General features: G+C 40.1%; 1 protein-coding gene across 1 annotated transcript in view; it reads right to left on the bottom strand.

The window, feature by feature from the left end:
* The window catches only part of CACNB4 (calcium channel, voltage-dependent, beta 4 subunit), a 143,137-nt gene that overhangs the window by 27,948 nt on the left and 89,550 nt on the right, over positions 1 to 25,639 (bottom strand). The window contains exons 4-10 of the mRNA XM_010839996.1: positions 23,807 to 23,937; positions 22,093 to 22,169; positions 20,566 to 20,585; positions 20,260 to 20,340; positions 18,916 to 18,974; positions 6,913 to 7,022; positions 710 to 861 (exon numbers count right to left, since the gene is read on the bottom strand). Of these exons, the coding sequence (XP_010838298.1) occupies positions 710 to 861; positions 6,913 to 7,022; positions 18,916 to 18,974; positions 20,260 to 20,340; positions 20,566 to 20,585; positions 22,093 to 22,169; positions 23,807 to 23,937 (630 nt within the window). The remainder of the gene's footprint in view (positions 1 to 709; positions 862 to 6,912; positions 7,023 to 18,915; positions 18,975 to 20,259; positions 20,341 to 20,565; positions 20,586 to 22,092; positions 22,170 to 23,806; positions 23,938 to 25,639) is intronic.

Genomic DNA, 25,639 nt, shown 5'->3' on the forward strand with positions numbered 1-25,639 from the left:
GATCTTCCCAACCCAGGGATCAAATCCAGGTCTCCTGCATTGCAGGCAGATTCTTTACCAGCTGAGCCACTGGGGAAGCCCAAGAACACTGGAGTGGGTAGCCTATCCCTTCTCTAGTAGATCTTCCCGACAACCAAACCAGGGTCTCCTGCATTGCAGGCGGATTCTTTACCAACTGAGCTATCAGGGAAGCCCTGAAGAACCCAACCTAAGCATAAATGCACGGATCTATAAAGTTTCCACGAGAGATGTTATACAGTAATCTTTGGCTTTAGATTTATGGTAAATATTTGTGTACTTCTTGAACTATTTTCTCTCTCAACTGGGGAGATAATATAAGTGATATAATAATCAATTTTACCTAAGAGATTTACCAAGATAGCACCTAAAATCTCTGAAAAGCCAGACTTAACTTTTCATCATCTTTCCTGCTTTGTTTTTTTTTTTTTTTTTGCTTTTTTATTATATTCTTGCATAACTGCCTGGTTTGGGAACCACACAGCCAATGAGTTTCTTGAAGGAATAAATTATTCTTTATTTGCTATCTCAAAACTTCAAGAATCTGTACAGAACAGGTGAATCAAAAACAGTATTCATTAAAAGGGTCTTAAAAAGACATTTTCTTTGCCACAAACAAAAATGTGCAGAGTGAAGAGTGTTTCAAAAGAAATTGACCTTCTAAATCTTAAGACAGAAATGAGCTAATTACCTTTGGAGATGAGACTTTTACATGAACAATAATTGGTGCTAAGGAGGTCTTTATAAGTTGTGCTGGGTGATTGATGGTGTCTGCATCAAGAACAACCAGTTGCAAAGATCTTGCCAACTCAAAGATTCTTTCAATTTCACTTTGTACTTCCGCTAAAAGAAGAGAAATAACAAATAACAGGTCATGGTATTTTTATTAATTAGTTCCTATATTTAAAAAATAGTACCTCTTTCAGATATGTTAGTCTACATCGCAAAACCGAATATTTTGAATTTTCATAGTTCTATCTAACTTAAGATCTTTTCCAAAGAGAGACGGGTTTTGAATTTTACCCAAAACCAAATAGTTGGTGGAAAAAACTGAGATGGTGCACTGGATTTGCTTCTTACACTCACTCTAATATTTAGCTATTTACATAGCTATGTTGTTTTGATTGTGATTTTGTTCTAAAGAACTTTTATTTTAGCTCTAGAAGCTGAAACCACATTTTAGGAAGCAACCAAAATACAGGTGCAGAGCAACATCACATGGAAAACAAACGGCACTGAAATATGTCTACCAATCAACAGTTTGCAGGTTAATGTTTATGGAAATGTTTTTATAAAGTCTTGCGGCTCATCTGTTCTGACTGATATGCACATTTTTGTATCCTTGTTAAATGTTCTGGACCTACTCTTACAATTAGCATACTGCTAAGTCTTCCCAGGGACGGGGGAGCCTGGTGGGCTGCCGTCTATGGGGTCACACAGAGTCGGACATGACTGAAGTGACTTAGCATAGCATAGCAAGTCTTCATTAAGTGCTAGGGCCAGTGGACTTATTCTATGGCATGATTATCTTCAGGATTAAAAAAATACAACTTAATACCAATTATATTAAAGTGTCACAATGCATTTTGATGCAGATCTACTGGGCCAGGTTTAATAGCCAACTGACCTGAATTTGTGCATGAATCTGGTCAAATGAAAGATCTAGTTATTTTCAATGTTCAAAGCAATCTGGCTGTTGTTTAAGTAAAAATTAAGCAGATTATCTGCAAAACATAATATGGATTTCTGAAATATAAAAGCTTGTTGTAATATATCTTCTTATAAATCACCTGATTTATTGAGCATGTCCAAAATCTGAATTAGTCTATTTAATTTTCAGAGAGATGGTCTCGTTTTGCTTTTTGGTTTCTTTTGGCTACAGGTATAACCTACCAATATTGTAATCTTGTCTAAATTACACCGAGTAGACAAAGGCATCTAATTTAAATTATTTCAAAGATGGACTAAGAAAAAGTTGATGTCACTCTAAATATCCTCATTGAAAAGGGTATGTGCCAGAATCTCATGATTTGTTTTGCTTATTCAGAATAAACACAAATTTATGTCAATCACCAAAAGATCTCCTTTTTAACCGAATAGACTGACAGGGTGTGTGGGATCATGAACGCTCAAGTCTATCATGTTAACTATTTTCTAGGGCTCCGCATAATAGCATAAAATTCTTATAAAATTCTTATTTCCCACAAAATCACTGATGTTTAATGCATGATCTGTATTAGAAGTATTAATTTAAAGAGTCAGCAGGACCTAGTAGAAGCTGTTTAGTTCAACTTCTGACTCACAACATGTTCTCAGATTTCCTTCCTGTAATGGGTTGAATTGCATCCCCCTCCAGATTCCTATGTTGAAGTCATAACCCCCTGGTACCTCAGAATGTAACCTCATTTTTGAGATAGGGTCTTTATAGAGATCATCAAGTTAAAACGAGGTCATTAGGGTGAGTGTTACTTCAGTACGACTGGTGTCTTTATAAAAATTGGAAATTTGGAGACAGGCACACACAGAGGAGAACCTGTGTGAAGATGGATGCAGAGACTGGAGAGATGCTTCTAAAGAGAGGAATGCCGGAGATTGCCAGAAAAACCCCAAGAAACTAGCAGAGAGGCATGGAAGACAGTCTTTCTCACATTCCTCAAAAGGAAGCAATCTTGTTGATACCTTGATCTTAAATTTCTAGCCTCCAGAATTCTGAGGCAATAAATTTCCATTAAAAAAAAAAAGTCATCATATTATCCAATACCAATGGCCTGAAAGATTTCACATTACTTTGAATGGTGCCTAGCTTTCAATATAGCAATGTAAAGAATCTGGACAATTTGGCTTATTTGCAAAATTCTGAAATACAGTCTACATTTATTAGCAACAACAACCTACTTATCCCTTTTTTCCCTCATATGTCAGAAACAGAAAGATTTTTTTCCAATGGAAAAGTTTGGAAAATAAAGTCTGTTTTTATTGTAGTAAGTTTTAGCTGTTGGGATGTAGGTTTTTTTGTTTGTTTGTTTGTTTTTCCATTATTATTGTAGTAAGTTTTAGCTGTTGGGATGTAGGTTTTTTTGTTTGTTTGTTTGTTTTTCCATTAAACTGTCACCGTTGAATGTAACTCCTGTTTTAGTACTCCTGGTACTAAAACAAGGTTATACTGCGTTAAGCTTCAAATTTTAATACAATGTTTTCTGAAGTAGCAAAAAAGGCAGTGAGGCAAACTAGATTGCCCTGGTGCAAAGAACCCTTGAGGCACTCAGAGTCTCTGTGTAAATAATTCAGAGATACTTGGGCCTCATTTACTTTGCACGAGCAATGAGGTAAGTGTAATGGTTTGGGAGATTTTCTTGACCTCATCCTTGATGTTCACCTTGCAGGGTCTTAGTTCCCTGACCAGGGATTGAACCTAGGCCCTGGAAGTGAAAGTGCTGAGGGCAGGCACACCTACTGCTTAACCAACACGAAGCCTGGGCCATGGCTATCAACAGAGAGGTGCTGGGGCAGAGCAGGCCAGGAGGCTGCAGAGGTCCACTCTATGTACTGGCGTGGGTCCAATACTTGAATAATATGTATAAGGAATACAATAACTAAACTATACATGTGAGAAAGAAAGTTATTATCTACACAGCCCATTTTTTACCCACACCGCAGGGCTTGTGGGATCCTAGTCCCCTGACCAGGGATTGAACTCAGGCCCTCTGAAATGGAATCACAGAGTCCTAACCACTGGACTGCCAGGGAATCCCCTCATATCCTTCTTTTTTTGTTGTTTTAAAGAAAAACTTTAACCAAATCTAACAATATCTTGACTACCATGCTGATTCCAGTCAAAGCCTTGTAACAGTATTATTCCAGACAAATGAACTCTGATAAGTCATGGACTAGGATCCTGGGAGACCTGAGAGAACACTTCTCTGATAACTCGGCTGCAGCTGGTCTGGACTCAGCTCTCATAGCAACTCTGTCACCTGTGATCTTTCTCTCATATCTAAATGCTTAAGCTATGTCAATGGCTCTTTGCGGCCCCAAATGACATTTTCCAAGGGGAGTACCTTGGAACACTAATCTCATGAGATAGCAAACACAAAGAAGGGATTTTCTACAAGGGAAATACCCCATTTTTAATAGCTTCTCTAGGAATTTCAAACATGCATTACCTTCTTTATCTTCATGTCTCTAAGAAGTCTTGCAGTGAAGAAACCTGACAACTATTTAATCCATAAATTTCAAATTTATTTGACCATGAAAAACATACTATTTGTATCTTTTAAAAAATCAGCATTTTGGGACTTCCCTTGTGGTCCAGTGGTTAAGACTGAGCTTCCAATGCAGGGGACATGGCTTCGATCCCTGATGAGGAACTAGTATCCCACATGCCATGTGGTAAGGCCAAAAGAATAAAATCAACATTCTGTGGGATCTATTTTGGAGGTCTCTTTAGCAAAGCATACTAGAGCCCTAATATACTGGCCTAAACCTATTTTTTCAGTCTCTTCTGTTGCTCTCAATTCATGCCCTCCACTTCCTTTTTCTAAGCATGATCTGCAAGAAAAACCACTTATTTCTCAACCACATATTGTTTCTATGTCAATGCTTTTGTACATTCTTGACTGCCTTAAGAACCAGCTCAAAAAAAAAAAAACACAAAAAACACAAAACTGTAAAGTTTTCTCAGATACCTCTTACTCCCTATGTTTTTCTCTTTACACTTTTAGTACTTTGCTCATAATTCCATTATTACACAGTATTTTAACCATCACTTCCTTTTTTCTGTTTTCTTACCATGGGTAAGACAGTCTGTCTTAGTCCCATTTGTACTTCCTAAAGTCTGGTGTAATGCATGGCAGTAAAAAGTGTTCACTAAATATTTAATGAAAGAATCTATAAATATGCATTATAACAAGCAGACAAAAGGGCATAAGTGGCTCACAGAGTGGTTATTATAAGATGTTGCCATTAAATTAACTCCAGTGGTTGTGGGTATAAGACTTTAGAGAGTGAAAAGGAAAACCAATGAACTGATATCTACCTTGTTTCTTTCTCACTATTTACACTAATCCCCCTCCACCCACTCCACTGGCTCTGACAATAGGTGACTACATAGATTATACGGGATGACTTCAAAGGGAAGGAACAGTTAAAAGTCAAAGGCACTTTGAGGAGTGAAAAGGAGGGTGGAAGATAGGAGAACAGATGCTTATTTGAGAAATCTTCAATCTAACTTGGCATCCTTGCCACTCATGATATATTACTTTAGTTAGTAATCTGATTCATCATCACCAGCTCTGCCTTCATCATCCTTGAAGGGCAAAATACTGTGCCTTTAAGAGTGTTTCACTCTGTAATGTCGAAGGCTCTAAATAGAGAACTAAAGAAGGAACCACTGATGTTTGGGATCCTGCTCCCACAGACACTGACAACGGTCCCATTTGGTATGTTCAGCATTCTTTCACAAAGCAGACCAGAATGTAAATGCAAAAGAGAGTTACGGGTGGACTGCACCACTCTGGGCCATCACAGAAACCACAAACAGGTTTTTGAGATGAGTATTGTGCTTTTCGGGCAGCCTGGACCCACTTCTGTGGTTGGTGAATCCATCCCCCACAGCCCTGTTCCTGTAGGGCTTGATGGAGCTAACCACATATATTAGTGTTTTTGCTTCTCCATCATGGTGAATCTCATGATGCTTTCTGACTGACTGGTGTACCAGGAAAGACAAGTTTAAACTCCTTAATGTTAATGATAGTTGCTACATCCACTTAAGGATGTGACTATTCTGGGTACCAGCTGGCAGCAGAAACCACACTGAGAACACCATTATCGAGCTTTCTTCCAAGGATCTGAGAAAGGTGGACATCTCATTTGCTTTCAAGTCAGTTGTAACTCAGGTATGACATATGTCATTAGCCTCATTGAGAAGCTTGGGCAAAGCAGGGATGAGTGGCTTCGTTTGCCGAGGTGGTAACAGATGAAGACAGCCTCTTGAGGATTCTTCCCACCAGACTACTAATTAGCTAACTGACTGGAGCTGAGACAGAAAAGGATCAGCTGCACAACTCTGCTCTCTGCTTTTGTAAGACTGGCCTTCTCGTCAGTTAATCAGTGTTTCTCCATTCAGAATGGAGATCAGGGACTTCCCTGGTGGTCCAGTGGTTAAGATTTCACCTGCCAATGCAGGTTACTCAGGTTTGATCCCTGGTCCAGGAAGATCCCACGTGCTTCTGAGAAACAAAGCTGGTAGTTCTCTAAAGCCAGTGCACCATAACTACTGAAGCCTGTCCACCTAGAGCCTGTGCTCTGCAACAAGAGAAGCCACCGCAATGAGAAGCCCTAGGACCACAACGAAGAGTAGCCCCTGCTCACCACAACTAGAGAAAGCCCACAAACAGCAACAAAGACCCCGAGCAGCCATACATAAATGAATAAAGAAAAAAAATTTAAAGAATGGCATCAGAGCAAACTGGAAAAGCATTCACAAAGGCAACACGTGTCACCCCAGTCTGAAAGCGCAGCTTGGAGAAGTAGCACATTTGAACATCTTAGAAAAAAAATTTAAAGAATGGCATCAGAGCAAACTGGAAAAGCATTCACAAAGGCAACACGTGTCACCCCAGTCTGAAAGCGCAGCTTGGAGAAGTAGCACATTTGAACATCTTAGAAAAAAAATTTAAAGAATGGCATCAGAGCAAACTGGAAAAGCATTCACAAAGGCAACACGTGTCACCCCAGTCTGAAAGCGCAGCTTGGAGAAGTAGCACATTTGAACATCTTAGAAAAAAAATTTAAAGAATGGCATCAGAGCAAACTGGAAAAGCATTCACAAAGGCAACACGTGTCACCCCAGTCTGAAAGCGCAGCTTGGAGAAGTAGCACATTTGAACATCTTACCTAAGCTGGACCGAGTGTTGGAACGTTCAATTATTGCTCTCTTGCTGGGATTATTTAGCACAGACCTCTTAGCAAGAGAAATGTCAGCTGTCACTCTTGTTATTGATATCCTATGAATAGGAACACAGAACAGAACAAACCAGTAAAAATGTGGTGGGGCTCTCCAAGCGATTTATAACCACAGTACTTAATAACCACTTTACATACTATAGTGCAACCACAGTATAATAAAACATTGGCCACAAGTATTTTAAATAGGCTTTGGCTAGCATTAAAATACAAGCAGAGCAGAATGGAGGAAGGTTTTTGGCTATTCAACAACAAAAAAACTCCAGGAAGAATGCAAACTCTTCCTCCACTATTGTCTGTCTTGCGGAATTCTCCTTATAGTGCACACCATACCAAGAGGGAATCAAAACATATGAATAAACTATGTTCTTTCTAGCAAGCAGCAATACAATTTCCCCACAATTCATAGCTGATTTTCTCTTGAACAAGACCTTCAGGAACTGCACAGTGCCTCAGTGCTGCTGGTCAAAGGGGAAAATCCTCTTCATTTTAATCATCAAAGACACTCAACCAATTGGTAGCTGTGTTGCATTCCTGGTGCTCAACAGTTAACTCATGACACATGAAGCATTTTACCACAGGCCTGAAGGAATGCTTCATTTCTAAGAATATGAAAAATATGGTTTCTTTTCTACAGGCACAAGATTATCTAGCATGTTTGCATATTACTTTGAATGCATATGGTGGACAGAAATAAGACACTATTGCTGAGGGCAATGTGAGGATTGTGCCAGGATTTCCCTAAATTAGAAAGTATCCTGCAGTCATGCAAGACAAGAATAAAGCAGAGACATTGCCAATGAATGGAGACAGAAGTCTATCTTGTCTACGTATATGATCTAGCAAATGAGAATCTCTGGAACTTACAACTTTCAAGTTCTTTATTTTAGGCTGGGTTTGCTCAACTTCAAATTATGATCTATCTGCAGAATGCAAAGAATGCCTCTCTAAGCCAGCTACTGCCATCATGGGCCCTTCCTCATGCTTATCTTCAGAGCTTAGAAGATTCCAGAAAACAGACAAGGCCCCTTCCCTTTTATACTCATGCACTCTTTCTCCCCAACTTTCAAGCTCCTCCAGAGGGTGGAGCAAGAAGAGGGTAGAGTTAGCCACAATTGAGTCCTATGTCATCTCACACCTATTTAGGGATATGTCAGCCCTCTCAGGAGATTCCTCACTTGACTTCAGGGACCTGAATCCTTGGGGAGAATTTAAAACAGTCCTCTTTGGTCAGAAATCATTTCTTTAGAGCAACAGGCTGTGCAGAAAAAGTTCTGGTGCCATTTTAAAGCAAAGTACTCTTTGGTGGTGGTGGTGGATATATAAGCTGCAGATGGTGAGGAAGTTTAAAGAATTTTAATTCCTTAGAATTTTTCAGGCCCTAATAAATTATTTGAGGCATCTGAAGACTGTATTCTGTGGAAACCAAGAATTTTGTGAAATATCTCAGGCCACTGAGAACATCGAATGGGGGCCGAGCTGGCCAGCAGGGCCCATCTTTCCCATGCTTAATACCAAATAAGCGCCTCTGCATTTCTGTTGAGGCCTTACCTGTGATTTCATTGTAAGCACTTGTTCAACTGCTAAAAGATACTGGAAAATACTGGTCTGTACAACTTCATTTTATCAAGAAAAAAAGTGAGACATGAGGAGGAAGTTCCACATGGATCCCTAGCGTCTAAGAAGGTCTAAAGCACAGGCTCCCAAGCTCTAGACCAGCACTTAGTCACCAGACTCATAATTCTCTTACAGTTTCAGCTTCCTTCTCTAGCAACCCCAAATCTCCAGATACCAGCCAAACCATCAAGAGCAGATCTGGGCCACACAGAGTGATGGCCACTTTCTAAGTCAGGTTAAAGTCCGTGGAGCCCATATTTGAGTCTCTATTACTCAGCTGGCTGCCGCACTTGAGGCATGAAATCTCATAGGTAGTCGTTGTGGTCAGAGATCATTTTACCTACAGAATAGGATTTGCTTGTTTATTTTTGTGTTTCTGGCGTCTTTGTTTGTTTGCAGTTTTAAGAATGGAGTCGCTGATTAGAAAAATACTATCAAGTTCTAGGGGCAGAATTCAGCCTTCTAGAATATTCATTTTTAGAGGATAGAGGATCCAAAGATTCTGTTCTGCTTAGGTGAAAATCAAATCTAGTTTTATACTAGCCAAGTAGTGACCCTGGTTCCTAAAAGTTGGAGGGATTATCAGCAGATGTGTACTCTTATATCTTCTGGGTTTTAACACACTTTTATAAAGCCATTTTCAAATATATATAAAGTTTTTACCAAGAGGCAGAATAATAACACACAAACAAAAAACAGGAAATGAAAACTTCTTCATGTGTTCTGAACACAAAAAAGGTGTGGACAATAAAAGATTCTTTTTCTTCTTTTATTGGTCAGTAAAATACCAATTTGTTGTTGGTGGTCACTAAATTGTGTCTGACTCTTTGTGACCCCATGGACTGCAGCACACCTGGCTTCTCTGTCCTTCACTAATTTGTTAGCTAATTTGTTAATATGTTATTTCTTAATAAAAATACGTATGTAGGAAAGAGCTTAGGAGAAGACAGACACAGCTCCAGAAACCCTCCAATAAGACAAAGCAGGAGTTTCTATTTTCTATGCAAAGATGCTTACTATTATCAAAATCAGACACCAAATCCAAACTTTTTGTTGTTTAAAAGGCTCCCCAGTAAAGTAATTACATTCATTATTAAATGCTACCTAGTTTATATACTTTTTTTTTACTTAAACTAATACTCTTTCTACTTCTTTTCTTGATATACCTTCATATCTTCTAGTGACTTTTAATACTTCCATGTATCTTTGATATACATCTCTAAAAAGTTCCCTTGGATACTTCTCTGTGACACAGTGTCAGTAATTACTCGTGAGGGATAAAGGATGTTCAGTTCCCCAGCAGACTGGATATATATAAATCTGGTAAATCTGAATCCTAGTTGTTACTTACTTCTGATTTGGAATCCTTCATAATTTCTGCACTCCATCAGTGCTATGAGTTTTAGTTTTCTGTTACTTATCTATGGAAAGACGTTACTCTCAGGTGAGACACATTCATTCAAAAATAATTAGTATTTCCAGGTTGATAATGGAAAGCTAAGGATCCTTTTATACTCTATCCTTACCACATCCAATATGCAACCCTGTTAGTATATTAGTTAAAAAAAAAAAACAAAAAACTCTTATTCTTCACAAAGGAAAAACATTCCTAAGATCAGAGAGCACACTGTCAGGAGAAGGAAAGGAAGAGAAGGCATTCATGGACCTGGGGAGTCTCTCTGATCTTCCTCTGGCTGGATCTTCCTGCTGGCTTCGTGACCATGGACAAATCATGCTATTTTTTTGAGCATCAGGATGATAGTTCTGCCAGACTATCTCACAAGACAATCACTAGGAACAAATGAGGCAATATCTAAAAGTGTTTTCTTAAATACTCATTCATAGTTATAGCATGAACTCTCCCATTGCCAGAGTCCATGAAACTTACATATACTTGGAGGGTGGGAGAATAAGGTCAGACATGTTACAATCAAAATCTGTTAATTTAAATATTCATATTTGAATAATTCAAATTATCTCGAGTGCTTGAGTGTCCACGGATGAGTCTGCATTTGAATAGACAGTAGGAGGAGCTGATAAGAGGGTGCTATTGATTATGAAACAGAAGGCACTGTATTGTTCTTTTCCATTTGTCGCCTACAAGTTGTTTTCATTCTTCCATGTCTTGGCTGCTTTGTGATAGCATCAGCTGTTGCCATTTCCTTTCATAAATAAATACTATTTCTTTGAGTCTCCCTCAATTATATTTTTAGCCTCCTTTCTTCAAATTCTTCCTAAAACCTTTTTTTAAAGCATGCCTTGGCTAGTTGCTTCAGATCCTATTTGTGTGTTCATTTAGGATTTGGGGCCATACTCATGTTGGTTACAAAGTGTCCTATAACTGCTATAGAGCTGATCTGATTCAGTTGTCAAAAAGCCTAAAGTTACAACTTTGTTGCAATTTGAAATGATTAGCATAGGTCAACACATTGCAATTGGTTTGACTGCTTGCTGTTCAGCCTGTGAATGGTAGATTCAACCAGCTGAACAAACCTCATCTGAAAGGATGATCCCTGATGAATGTTTGTGGTGTGAAATGAAGAGAGAAAAGCTCCTTGCCATTGTGCATGCACTGTGCCCCTGCCAGGCTGGTGCATTGTACCAGCTCGTTAGACTCATTCACTTAGTTTATGACCTGTGCATAGGAACTGTCATGGATAGCCACATGTACAGGGGTTCCCTGAGGAAGTATTCAGTATTGTGCTTTTCATTCTTTCTTACATACATTCTAGTTAAGCCTTGAATTTATTAAGCAATGAATCCATCAAGCAATGAATGACAATACAATTGTAAAATAAGTAGCTTTAAACTGATTCAAATCATTTCTAAGGTATCATAAAAGAGTAAGTAAATGATTCTGTAGGAGACACTGTTGATGTTTAATTCAATTTGTTGAATTATTTTTTAACCAAGATCTGAAAAATAGTACTGAAGAAGAAAGACTTTTAGGCAGTTTCTTTTTCTCTTTTGGCTCTTTCTGAAAAAGAAATTATCCTATTTTGTCTAACCTACTGCATTCATAGCCAGTGAAACATGGAGGAGGTTTCCATTAGAACATATTGTTTATGCTGTATTGCTATGCAAAAGCCCGCTGTGTAATTGTTCTCTTGGCTGGTTTCAATTAAAGACTATTTGTTGTTTTTCCTCCTTTTATTAATTGGTGGAACACAATGCAGCAGATTGTCATGGCTCAAAATGTAAGGATATTCCCCACACAGCAGACATGTCAGAGTCACAGTGAAACTACAAGCACATTTCTTTTTCCTAATCAAAGTTTCCATATACACCAGTGAATGTATTATTGTTTTTCTGCTGCAGTGGCCTCTGCTAATTTGAAAGCAAGCCCTCTCTCCTACTCCCACCTTTATTATCTAGCTTTCTCAAACTCTGCCATACATCAGATCTCTCTCGGGCAGAGTCTCTCTACACACATATCTTCTGCTGCTGCTGCATTCCTCCTCACATCTCTACACCCTCTGCTGTGCCATCAGACACCCTGGATCACTTGGCATTGGAATTTTAGTTCTATTTCTATTAAAATCATCTTCAATAGTGTATGCTTGATGAATCAGGTAACTCAAGCTGATAAATCTCTGCTGTTACAATTAAATGCACTTCCTCTCTCTATGTCTGAAGATTGAGGAAGAACCTCAGATTCTTCATTCTTGAAGTCAGTAATTAAGTCAGTCACTTTCTCTTTGCTAAATTACAATAATTACTTCCTTCTTTTCCATAAGGTCCTACTGTGCAAAACTTTACTAACACTGCTGTTTATACGAATGTTATATGGGGACCAAAACAAACAGAAACTTAGACTGCATGTGGGATGGCATTTGTTCAGCTCTTGTGGGGTCACAGGATGAAGCACTGCTCAGAACTTCCTTAAATAAAGGCCCACAAGTTAAAGCCATGTGACTCCAAGCACAGCTGAAGGAAGCCTGCTTGACTGAGCCAGGCATATCAACTATTAACAACCCAGGGAGAGCTGCATGAAGGTAAGGGTCATGGCCCCTGTCATCAGAGGCAAGGATCAAAACCAACATTAAGTTAAAAAGCCACAGTTCAGCTGTTTCTTCGCAAGGCCTTTTTTAAGAAGTAGATTCCCGGTACTCAAAAGTTACAAACAGAAGCAGGGTATCCATCTACCTGTTGTTTGACTTAAGAGATTAGAATATAAGGACTTTTTACATTTCCTTCCAACTCCAATAGTCTAGCATTCAGTACTTTTCACTTGTTTTCTTTGAAATTACTTCATTCTCTATTTTGTTTAAAAAGAGAGAGAGAATAGGATACATCTATGGCTTTCTTATTAAGCCCTCGTGTCCACTAGATAAATATGGCAGACTGCTATTTGTTCAATAAAATCCATTTTGTCTTCCTCCTGGGCACATAGCTAGACTGTAATTCCTAGCCTCCTTTGCAAGAAGGTGTGGCCACATGTCTAAGTTCTAGCCAATGAAATGTGAGAATGATGTGAACTAGAGAAGCTGGTTCACTCCTCTCCCTACAGCTGATTGTAGAGATCAACCCCAGGCCAGCGGTCCCAAATGATGCACAGGACAAACTTTCTTTCCCATCCTTCCCTTCTCCATCCTACCCACCTTCTAGCTGAGGAACACCTGCCTCAGACTGTGCAATGAGCAACAATAAGTTTCCACTGAGTTTGATTCATTATACATTTTGGGCTCTATTTATCAAGGCAATCTAGCCTGTACTCTGACCAGTGCATTCTTTTGGCAAAACATGTTAGCCTTTGCCCTGCTTCATTGTGTACTCCAAGGCCAAATCTGCCTGTTAACTCCAGGTATCTCTTGACTTCCTACGTTTGCATTCCAGTCTCCTATGATGAAAAGGACATCTTTTTTTGGTGTTCGTTCTAGAAGGTCTTGTTGGTCATCATAGAACCATTCAACTTCAGCTTCTTCGGCATTAGTGTTTGGAGCGTAGACTTGGATTATTGTGATATTGAATGCTTTGCCTTGGAAACGAACAGAGATCATTCTGTCATTTTTGAGATTGCACCCAAGTACTGCATTTCAGACTCTTCTGTTGACTATGAGGGCTACTACATTTCTTCTAAGGGATTCTTGTCCACAGTAGTAGATATAATGGTCATCTGAATTAAATTTGCCCATTCCTGTCCATTTTAGTTCACTGATTCCTAAAATGTCAATGTTCACTCTTGCCATCTCCTGTTTGACCACTTCCAATTTTCCTTGATTCATGGACCTAACATTCCAGGTTCATTTCTTTACAGGATCGGACTTCACTTTCATCACCAGTTATATCCACAACTGGGCATTGTTTTTGCTTTGGCTCCATCTCTTCATTGTTTCTGGAGTTATTTCTCCACTCTTTTCCAGTAGCATATTGGGCACTTACCAACCTGGGGAGTTCATCTTTCAGTGTCATACTTTTTTGCCTTTTCATACTATTCATGGGGTTCTCAAGGCAAGAACACTGAAGTGGTTTGCCATTCCCTTCTCCAGTGGACCACGTTTTGTCAGAACTCTCCATTATGACCCATCTGTCTTGGGTGGCCCTACATGGCATGGCTCATAGTTTCATTGAATTAGCCAAGGCTGTGATCCATGTGACCAGTGTGGTTAGTTTTCTGTGATTGTGGTTTTCATTCTGTCTGCCCTCTGATGGAGAAGGATAAAAGCCTTATGGAAGCTTCCTGATGGGAGAGACTGACTGTGGGGGAAACTGGGTCTTGTTCTGATGGTCAGGGCCCTGCTCAGTAAACCTTTAATCCACTTTTCTGTTGATGGGTGGGGCTGTGTTACCTCCCTGTTATTTGGTCTGAGGCCAAACTATGGTAGGGGTAATGACCATAATGGCAACCTCCTTCAAAGGGACTTATGCACTCACTGTTGTATTCAGTGCCCCTGACCCCACAACAGGCCACTGTCAACCCACGCCTCTGCTGGAGGCTCCTGGACACTCACAGCCAAGTCTGTCTCAGTTTCTTGTGGGGACAAAGCTCCTTTCTCCTGGCTCCTGGTGCACACAAGGTTTGTTTGTGCCCTCCAAGAGTCTGTTTCCCCATTCTTGTGGGAGTTCTGTAATCAAATCCCACTGGCCCCCAAAGTCAAATTCCCTGGGGGTTCTCAGTCTCTTTGCTGGATCCCCAGGTTGGGAAATCTGTCATGGGTCCTAGAACTTTCTTTCTTAACAGTATGAGAATTTCTTTGATATATTGTTCTACAGTTTGTGGGTCGTCTGCTCAGCAGCTCTATAGTGGGGCTAATGGCAACCTCCTCCAAGAGGGCTTATGCCACACACTGCGTGTCCCAGGTAGCTACACCCAGAGCCTCTGTTGCTGCGGCAGGCCACTGCTGACCCGTGCCTCCATAGGAGACACTCACACACTCAAAGGCAGGTCTGGCTCAGTCTTTCTGGGGACTCTGGGTCCTGGTGCACATAAAGTTTTGTTTGAACCCTCTGAGCATCTCTGGCAGGTATGGGGTTTTATTCTAAATGTGATTTCACCCCTCCTACCATCTTGTTAGGGCTTCTCCTTTGCCCTTGGATATGGGGTATCTATTTTGGGGGGGTCTTTTTTGGTGAGACAGATAACAATCTGTCAACGATTGTTCAGCAGTAAGTTGAAATTTTGCAATTCTCACTGGGGAAGATGAGCACATGTCCTTCTATTCCACCATCTCGTTTTCAACAACACAAGAGATGACTCTATACGTGGACATCCTCAGATGATCAATACTGAAATCAAATTGATTATATTCTTTGCATCCAAAGATGGAGAAGCTCTATACAGTCAGCAAAAATAAGACAGAGAGCTGACTGTGGCTCAAATCATGAACTCCTTATTGCGAAATTCAGGCTTAAATTGAAGAAAATAGGGAAAACCACTAGACTGCTAAATCAAATCCCTTATAATTATATAGTGGAAGTGACAAATAGATTCAAGGGATTAGATCTGATATACAGAGTGCCTGAAGAACTATGGATGGAGGTTAGTGACATTGTACAGGAGGTGATGATCAAGACCATCCCCAAGAAAAAGAAATGCAAAAAGGCAAAATGGTTGTCTGAGGAGGGCTTACAGAGCTGAGAAAAGAAGAGAAGCAAAAGGCAAAAAAGAGAAGGAAAGTATATCCACTTGAATGCATAGTTCCAAAAAATAGCAAAGACAGATAAGAAAACCTTCCTCAGTGATCAATGCAAAGAGATAAAGGAAAACAATAGATGGGAAAGACTAGAAATCTCTTCAAGAAAGTCAGAGATACCAAGGTAATATTTCATGCAAAGATGGGCACAATAAAGGACAGAAATGGTATGGGCCTAACAGAAGCATAAGATATTAAGAAGAGGTGGCTAGAATACAGAAAGAACTATACAAAAAAGACCTCCATGATCCAGATAACCACAAAGGTGTGATCACTCACCTAGAGTCAGACATCCTGGAATGCGAAGTCAAGTGGGCCTTAGGAAGCATCACTACGAACAAAGCTAGTGGAGATGATGGGATTCCAGCTGAGCTATTAAAAATCGTAAAAGATGATGCTGTGAAAGCCCTGCACTCAATATGCTAGCAAATTTGGAAAACTGAACAGTGGCCACAGGATTAGAAAAGGTCAGTTTTCATTCCAATCCAAAAGAAAGGCAATGCCAAAGAATGCTCAAACTACCAAACAATTGCACTCATCTCACACACTAGCAAAGTAATTCTCAAAATTCTCCAAGTGGGGCTTCAACAGTATGTGAACCAAGAAATTCCAGATTTTGAAGCTGGATTTAGAAAAGGCAGAGGAACCAGAGATCAAATTGCCAACATCCTTTGGATCATTGAAAAAGCAAAAGAGTTCCAGAAAAACATCTATGTCTGCTTTACTGACTACACCAAAGTCTTTGACTGTGTAGATCACAATAAACTGTGGAAAATTCTGAAAGAGATGGGAATACCAGACCACCTGACCTGAGAAATCTGTCTCCTGAGAAATCTGTATGCAAGTCAAGAAGCAACAGTTAGGACCAGACATGGAACAATGGACTGGTTGAAAATTGGGAAATGAATATGTCAAGGCTGTATATTGTCACCTTGCTTATTTAATTTATATGCACAGTACATCATGAGAAATGCTGGGCTGAATGAAGCACAAGCTGGAATTAAGATTGCTGGGAGAAATATCAATAACCTCAGATAGGCAGATGACACCATTCTTATGGCAGAAAGTGAAAGGGATCTAAAGAGCCTCCTGATGAAAGTGAAAGAGGAGAGTGAAAAAGTTGGCTTAAAACTCAACATTCAGAAAACTAAGATCATGGCATCTGGTTCCATCATTTCATGGCATATAGATGGGGAAATAGTGGAAACAGTAACAAGCTTTATTTTCTTGAGCTCTAAAATCCTGCAGATGGTGACTGAAGCATGAAATTAAAAGACACTTGCTCCTTGGAAGAAAAGCTATGACCAACCTAGACAGCACATTAAAAAGCAGAGACATTACTTTGCCAGCAAAGGTCTGTCTAGTCAAAGCTATGGTTTTTCCAGTAGTCATGAATGACTGTGAGAGTCCAACCATAAAGAAGGCTGAGCGCAGAAGAACTAATGCTTTGAACTGTGGTGTTGGAGAAGACTCTTGAGAGTCCCTTGGACAGCAAGGAGATCCAGCCAGGCAATCCTAAAGGAAATCAGTCCTGAATATTCATTGGAAGGACTGATGCTGAAGATGAAGCTCCAATACTTTGGCCACCTAATGCAAAAAACTGACTAATTGGAAAAGACCATGATGCTAAGAAAGATTGAAGGTAGGAGGTGAAGGGGATGACAGAGGATGAGATGGTTGGATGGCATCACCAACTCAATGGACATGAGTTTGAACAAGACCTGTGAGTTGGTAATGGACAGGGAAGCCTGGCATGCTGCAGTCCATGGGCTTGCAAAGAGTCGGACCCAAGTGAGCAACTGAACTGAAACTGAAGTCTGTACTGAGGTACTTAGCAATTCACATAATGGCACTGAAGCTTTCTGCTTTCTTGAACTAAAACATCAACTATTGGAACTAACATCCCAGCTTATTTTCTTTCTATTATATATAGTCCCAGAAACTAACAAATACTTTAAACACAATTATCCAGAAGGTTTTTCTTTTAAACAAATATATACAATTTGTACTTAAATCAGTATCATGTTTGCTTTTTTTCTTAAAATATCATATTTTTTAAAACCCATGTGGAAATTTTAAAAGATATCTTTAAATACTTAAAAATTTAGTAAGCTGGATGCATTTATCCATACTTATCCATCAGCGCTAAGTTTTCTTCATTTCTAATAAATCTTCAGGTATTGATTTCATGTGGTTATTTTTACACAGAATACATTCTGCATTGTGAAAGAGCTTAGTTCTTAGTATTGAGTCGGTGTGGACTTTTTAACATTTCTCTGCAAAATACAGAAGCTCCTTCCAGATATTTTTCACAAAACTGAAATGATAAAATTTTCTATTGGTTAAAGACTGTGCCATGTTGATATGGGTCATAGTGGGATAAGATACATAGAAAAGAAAACAATAAAATAGCAAGGTAATTTCTAGTAAAACAAACCCAGAACTGAATATTCAAAGAATTACTATTCCCTTCAAAATAGTCACTTTGGGAGGCTTATGATGAAAACAGGATTCCTTGGTGGCTCAGTCAGTAAAGAATCTGCCTGCAATGTGAACCCAGGTTCGATCCCTGGGTCAGGAAGATGCCCTGGAGAAGGAAATGGTAACCCACTCCAGTATTCTTGCCTGGAAAATACTATGGACGGAGGAGCCTGGCGAGCTGCAGTCCATGGGATTGCAAGAGTAGAACACAACTTAGCAATTAAACCACCACCACCATGATGGAAACATTTCTTGCGCTCTTCTTTTAAGGAAATTTAGTACTTTGTATCTTCATATGACACACAGGCATCTATGCATGCACACACACAGTTCCCAAATGACTCTACCCAACATGACCAGCGACGCACCATATTGTCAGAAACATTCTATATTTTTTATCATTTTCTCATAAACATGTTTGGTATGAATTCAATTACAAGTGAGAAAATAAAGACTAACACGTACATGTAAATAAAACAAACGGATTATTTTCCTTATCAAGGTCCTTTTACTTTAAGAGATTCAATGCTATACATCCTAACTTCATATTTTCAGAGCACTTTCATTGTGTTCTCCCTTGAACACTGACTTAACTTTTAATTAGAGAACATCTGCAATCGCAGGAGACATAGACCTACAAATCAATTTATCATTCACGGTGGTTAAAGGAAAATAAAAATGGAAAAGCATCTGTATGTCTCACCTCCCATCAAACCTGTGCTTCAGGAAATCAAAGAGGGCTTTCTGCATCATGTCTGTGACCTTTGCAGAGGTGAGAGAAAAAGAATGAGGCAAACAACAGCAGAGAGAGAGAGATCAAGAGTGAGAGAGCTGCAAAGAAGGGTGCTCCAACCAAAGACCTTATCACAGCTATTTGTCTGCTGGGGGCAGGACAGGGCAAACTACCATGAATGGAGTTTTTCACACCTAACCTACTTGCGCTTACTCAGTTTCCCCCATTTGTTCTCCTCCAGGGTGCTGAGGGGTGAACCAGCGGTATTCACTAGACCCAAGACAGACCCTCATCTCTTTTTTAGGGGTTGAATGGCCACCAGGAGACCAGGATAAGCTGGCTCTGTGCACAGGTATGGCCTGTCCATGCCATACCTGAGTGGTGCCTGCCTGTAGTGAGGAGCAACTAGAGCTCCTTGGGCCAGCCCCAGGCCCGGCCTCCTGCTAGTCCGAGCAAGTTGGTGGACACATTCTCCACATCCAGGGCTGGACTTCTGTAGACCCCTCTCTGCTCTTCCTCAGACAGTCCCCATTGAGAGGGGGAGGGGAGGGGAGGGAGTGAAAGGGGAAGTGGGAGAAGGAGATGGGATTCTTAAACCTGCGTCAAAGAGATTGATTAATTCAGTCAACAAATGTGCACTGAAAGCTGACTATGTGCCAGATTTGTGCTGATTCAGTGGGAAGGGTGCCATGGAGGTGGCCCACCTTCAGATAATGTCCTACCCATTTATTCTTATCCATGCTGGCATAAAGTCAAAATGGCAACATCTGAAATGCAGTACATCTAAGTGCTCTCTTCTTCCTTACATTGCTTAGTTCATCTCTGAAGGAGTTCAATGATATTTTTAATGGAGTTTTTTCCCTTTTTTACGTCCTTTAAAATAAAGAAGCAGGGAAATGTTTGGTGGAATATGCCATCGTCTTGAGCACCCAGCAAAGCGAGACTGGTTGGTGCTCTGAGGTGAGGTTTGCTGGCAGTTTGCTTTTATGTTCCCTTGTGCCATTCATTTGCTATTTTTTCTAACAGCAACAGGAACCGTTGAGACAGATAAAATCCTTTTCTTTGACTTGAAAGCAGAGCAAACCTTTGACCAGAACTTCCCATTATAACTATTTTGAGGGAGCTATTTCTAAACACTGTAATACATGAAAGATGAGAAGAGGGCCAGAGAGGGAGGAAATAGCAAAGGGCCACGTGAACCCCACAAAGCACCTCCTGTCTTCACAAGCTGAGGGCCCTAGTGGAGGAAGCTCCCAGTGGCTGTCTCCTAGATTCTTGATCAAGAACTAATGGGTAACAGACTGATATCGGTACCTCATAACCCTTCAGCGATGGCCCCACCAGCACCACCGGACGCATGGATGGCACCACGTCGTAGGGGGGGATGTGCTCCGTCTGAAAGAGACGATTGGACACACATAACAAGGTGTGAGGGTCAGCAGCCCTCCTCCACAGCCACAACATTCACAATCCTCCGGCCAAATGAGAAATGATAACCACGGGTCCCACCAAGGAGACGCCTCCCTCATTTTATAGCCATTTGGGTCACTGAAATGGAGCATTACAGGCATTTATGGATAGAAACCTTCACAGGAGATTTAAAAAGGAAACATGACTTACCACTTTTTGCTTCTGTTTTGCTAAAAGACAACAATGAGAGCCATATCAAAATATGTAATCTCTGTCATTGTCAGCACACGATTTTAAAAAATGGAAGAATATGCCAATTTGTCCCTGTCATTCTCGTCATTTCCCAATCACCCACTCTGCAGAGTACTACTCTACTATTTCATTCTGGTTGGGCCAATTGGGAAGACAAATGCAAAAACAGACAATTTCCTCCCTGAACAAATGACCTCATACCCTGATTTCACAATGGGTGGGGAGGCTAGATTTCATAACATTGGCTGGGCCAGCCACAGGCCATGGGTTGTTCCCGTGCTGGACACAGCAAGTGGTGTGGCTGAGAGCAACTTGGACAAATCAAATTTGATAAAAAGGGACTTAGAACAATAATTTGTATAATAATGACCATCACTGCACTCACTAGTTATTTTTGGATGTGTAATTTTGGTAAACTAGCAGAAGAATTTGCAGTTCTTTTTGTGTTCTTAAGGCTTTCTGCTCACTTTCCAGAATACTGACATATTTTTCCTAGTGCACTGCTTTTAATTTCAAGTAAGTTTATAATCAGTTGTCCCTGTTCTTTCTTGTGTGTAATAGTGAACAGCTGCAATGACTTAAATGTTCAGCAAATGGGGATGAGGCAAAATATACTCAATATCTCTGGCTTTGTGGCCACCCATGCAGTCCTGTCCATTTGCGGACAACCTAAAGAACAAGACTTTGGTTCAGAGCCCTGGAGATCAGGGTTCACATACAAGGACTCTGATACTCAGATCTGCTCTGGAACCAACCCAGTTTCCTGCAGTTATGGTATGCCAGCATAGACATTGGATCTGTCATTCTGAATTGATGACCCCAGATACATTAATGCAGCATCCGTTCTGGGGCAGAATGAAATGAGCCAGGGAACGTGGTGGAAGAAAAATTCTTGCTTGAACATCTCCACAATTTCTAAATGTACAACAACTTCTGATTGGGCCATCACTGTCCCTTCATAACCATTAAATTCAGGGCTCAGTTGTCTGCTTTTCAAACAGAAATGAGCCCCTTTGGGCCAAACCTCATTCTCTGCTTCAACCCTCCCCACCTCCACAGCTCAGGTTGTACCAACCCACCCTGAAGTTTTACATGAAGACTGGAACTTGGCATTTTCTTTAGAATGCTTTTAAAACTCATATAATTGGCCCTCACCATCTTAAAGTGTGCTGGGTTCTGGGGTGGAATAGTGAACTTGCTTCTGAATGATTTATACAATAGAGGGCAAACAAGATTGTACAAAATCATGAGCCATATCAAAACATGTAATCTCTGTCATTGTTACAATGATCTGAATTTCTAGTAACACAAGTACCCTTTAAATCAAATTAAATTACTAGAGAAAAGCAAATAAGCAATGAAATAGTAAGTATAAAAATCTTTAAATTGCTTCCAAATTAGTAAAAAAATATTTGCATGTATTTTCAAAGATTAAGAAAGAAATACATTCCATTAAAAAAAAAAAAGTCTAACTAAACCCCTCACCTGTTGATGTGGGAGTTGCTCGAAATGTCCCTGATACCATTTCTCCGAGACTTGAAGAAGAATTTCCACTAGATTTCCTAAGATAGAGAAAAGGAACTTAGGACTCATTCCCCAGATTCCTTGAAAATCGAACTTGAGAGTACAAAGCTTTCTTTGGCCTTAATCCTACTAAATAATTCAAAACACACCAAGTCCTGCTCTTAGCGTAGAGCTTCAAGGATCTGCCCAAATGTTTTCTTTGACCTCCTTTCTCAGAGAAAGTGGGAAACTAACTAAGATCTGGAAATACTTTGTGAAAGTCTCTTTCCTAATTATTCAATGCAGAAATGAGGCCAATGAATCACTAAGAGGAGTGTTCTTGTGAACCGTCTGCTTAACCAACACTGACCACCAATGCACTGGCTGGATGTCAAACACAGCTCAGAACGAGCAGAAGCGTATTCACTGTTACAGGAACTAAAGATACAACAGTGAGGGGAAACAGAATTCTTTCCCTTATACAGACAAATTCTAGTGGTATCAGTTTCAGTCAGATGAATAGGTAAAAATGTAGTATGTTTGATAGTGCAATAAAGAAAACTGAGATGGGAGAGAGAGAAGCAAGGGGAGAGAAACGGATTCAACTTTAGATATGGTGGCAGGAACTGGATCATTGAAAAGATGATATTTAACACAGATCTGAAGCAGATGAAGGAGTGATTCAGTGGAAAAGTGAAGGAAAGGGTCTGGTAAGTAAAAAAGAGCAATTGCAAAGGAAGATAGGCTTTCACATGGAGCAGCAAGAGAGACAAAAAGTCTAGAGAAGTAATAAGAGGGATGAATCATTAATAACATCACAGGCATGTTATATCCTAACAAAGGTCGATAATTAAAAGTGGGGCTCACACTGTACTGTTGTGATCTCCTATCACTGTTTAAGAACTTCCCATTATGACAAAGGCAAAAGGGCTCCTGAAGAACAGAGGCATTTTTGAAACAGAAAAGGATCTAATAGAAAAAGGAGGTTGAGAGTTAAGAGAAAGAACTCATTCTATTTCAGGACTTTCAAAAACCAGTAACACATAGCAAATCAGTGCTTCAGTGTAGGCTCACAATACATGCAGGCTTAATATGATGTTGATTTGTCCTCTCAGGCTTTGCTTGTATCCCTGGGCGTTTAAACACCTGCACTCTGATCTTTGTGGATACTTCATTGTTCACTAGAGGTTAATTCATCTGAAGCTGGACAGAGTCTTCCCTTTATTACCAAGCAGTGGCCACAGAAAACCCTGGAGAAGCTGCTACTAGTCCTGGGATGGTATTGCATGTACTACGGCATTCTGTACTCACTTGAAAGAGCTTCTTTGAAAGATAACCAAGAAGAGCTACGATGCCAGGTCAGACCAGGCCCCCACTTACACTACTGTAAAAGGATGCCCTACACAACTCTCACAGAGGGAAGCTCAGGTTTCCAAGAGGGTTTGTTGAGGTCACAGAAAACAGTCTCCACTGTGGAATTCATGCTGATTTCAGGAGTGTCCGGCTTCGTTCAGTACACAACAGGGGGCGTGAACTACCTGAAACCCCCTTGTGTCAATTTCAGAAACGCCTTGCACATAGAAAAATAGCTTTTACTTCAAAAGCATACGAGTTTAACTTAATAAGGAAACTTGAAAACATCGCCTAATTTCCTTGCTCCCTGCAAACAAAATGTGGAGAAAAGAAGGAGCCTCACCCTCCGTGAAAACGGCCCCTTTTCTGTTCCTGCTGAATCCGTATGTTCTCCAATCTCAGCGGACTTGGGATGAAGCCAATCTCACAGCCTTCTTTCACCAGCCTTCCTATCCACCAATCATTGTTATATTTCTGGAACACAGAAACAACGATGCTATCAATTCACTTATCTTCACATTTATTCATTTCAGGGGGCCAAAAGAGGAGGCACTATGTTATATAACATTATACTGTACCATGTTATATATACAAACACTATTTATAGTATATTATACCATATTATATATATCTGGGGGGTGGTGTCCAAAGAATAAAGCAAGCTTTCTAGTCCAAAAGCCAAGATAATTAATACTTGAGGGTCTGCAGGCCATATGGACTCTGATGCAACCACTGTAACCTTCTGCTGTAGTGTGGAAGCAGCCACAGACAGTATGTAAACACGTAAGCATGGCTGTGCTTCAAGAAACCTTTTCTTTCTGAAAGACAGCAGGCTGGGTTTCAGCCCATGGGACACCGTTTGCTAATCCCTGGGCTAAAGTCAGGTCTTAACGTTCGGATTCCTTTGGTCCTTGTCAAGAAGCTCTTGCCACATCTTCAGGAATAGATTTTATAAGGATAAAAATGCACCACTGTAATTAGAACTCTGGAAGACAAGACAGACAAGTCTAAGATGAAATATACTGAACAGTCTGTTATTTATCAAAAGCTTTGAGGTAAAAATTCCACCGTAGTATCTGTATTTTACTCTCTCTGGGGAAAAACAATATAATCTTCCAAATACAGATTTGCAAATCAAGGTCCATCTTATTACCTGAAGAAAAATAAGCCTACTCTCACAAAGACTAAGCATATTTTACATAAGTGGAATTTTTGAAGTAATCTCCAAGTGACCTGAAATCCAATAGGAATGAAGGAATTTCCATTTAAATAAAGTTCCAAGACATGTAACTTTGGAAAACAAACCCACACAAAGGCTTCAGTCAATATGGGGTGAACATGGTCCTATTTGATGGGCCAGCACAACTGCATTTGTAATGACAGATTTGCTGAATTTGCTGACTTTTAAAAAAAATGCACAATATGACAGCTGCAAGTTAAGTTTTATTTGGGGGCAAAATGAGGACTATAGCCCAGGAGACAGCATTTCAGATAGTTCTGAGAAACTGCTCCAAGAGGCAGTGGAGGAAGGTCAGAAAGAATACATTCAATCAAACACAAACAGAAGCTTTCTGCTAGTCATAAGGAGCAGTCATCATTAAGAAGGAATTTAGTGCTTTTCTAAATATGAGGAGATATAAGAATGGGGCTCATAAAATTGGCTCCTGAAAAATACTTAACTTTCTGAAGACCAGTTATGGCAGTTTTTCCCAGAGCACAGAGTGCCTCATTTCTGCTCTCCACTTTCAGAGGGTGTTGAAAATCAGCAGCTGCAGCAGCACATGACTTAATCCGTACAGAGGCAGATGGCAAGCGCCTGTGTTGTTGTTGTTGTTCAGTCGCTAAGTCGTGTCCGACTCTTTTGGGCTTCCCTGGTGGCTCAGTCAGTAAAGTACCCATGGCAAGTACCAGTTTGTAGTTAACAAATCTTAGGGCAGAAGGCATGTTTAATCCAAGCTACCTGCCTCAAGGGAAGGTTTCAGCTAGGTGATTTCCAGAAAACAGACATTAGTCCTACTGTTTACATCCTCCAGAGATAATTCCAAAAACTTTCTTTATTGTCTTTATTAATGTCGGACAAGGTAACTCTCTCTCTCTTTGATCCAGGAAGCATCTCATTTTTTCAAAGCGTAACTCTATATGGTATATTTTGCTTAGCTCACAGGACAGTAGAATT

The sequence above is a fragment of the Bison bison genome, unplaced genomic scaffold, assembly GCF_000754665.1.
Source record: "Bison bison bison isolate TAMUID 2011002044 unplaced genomic scaffold, Bison_UMD1.0 scf7180017864139, whole genome shotgun sequence".
Taxonomy (NCBI): domain Eukaryota; kingdom Metazoa; phylum Chordata; class Mammalia; order Artiodactyla; family Bovidae; genus Bison; species Bison bison.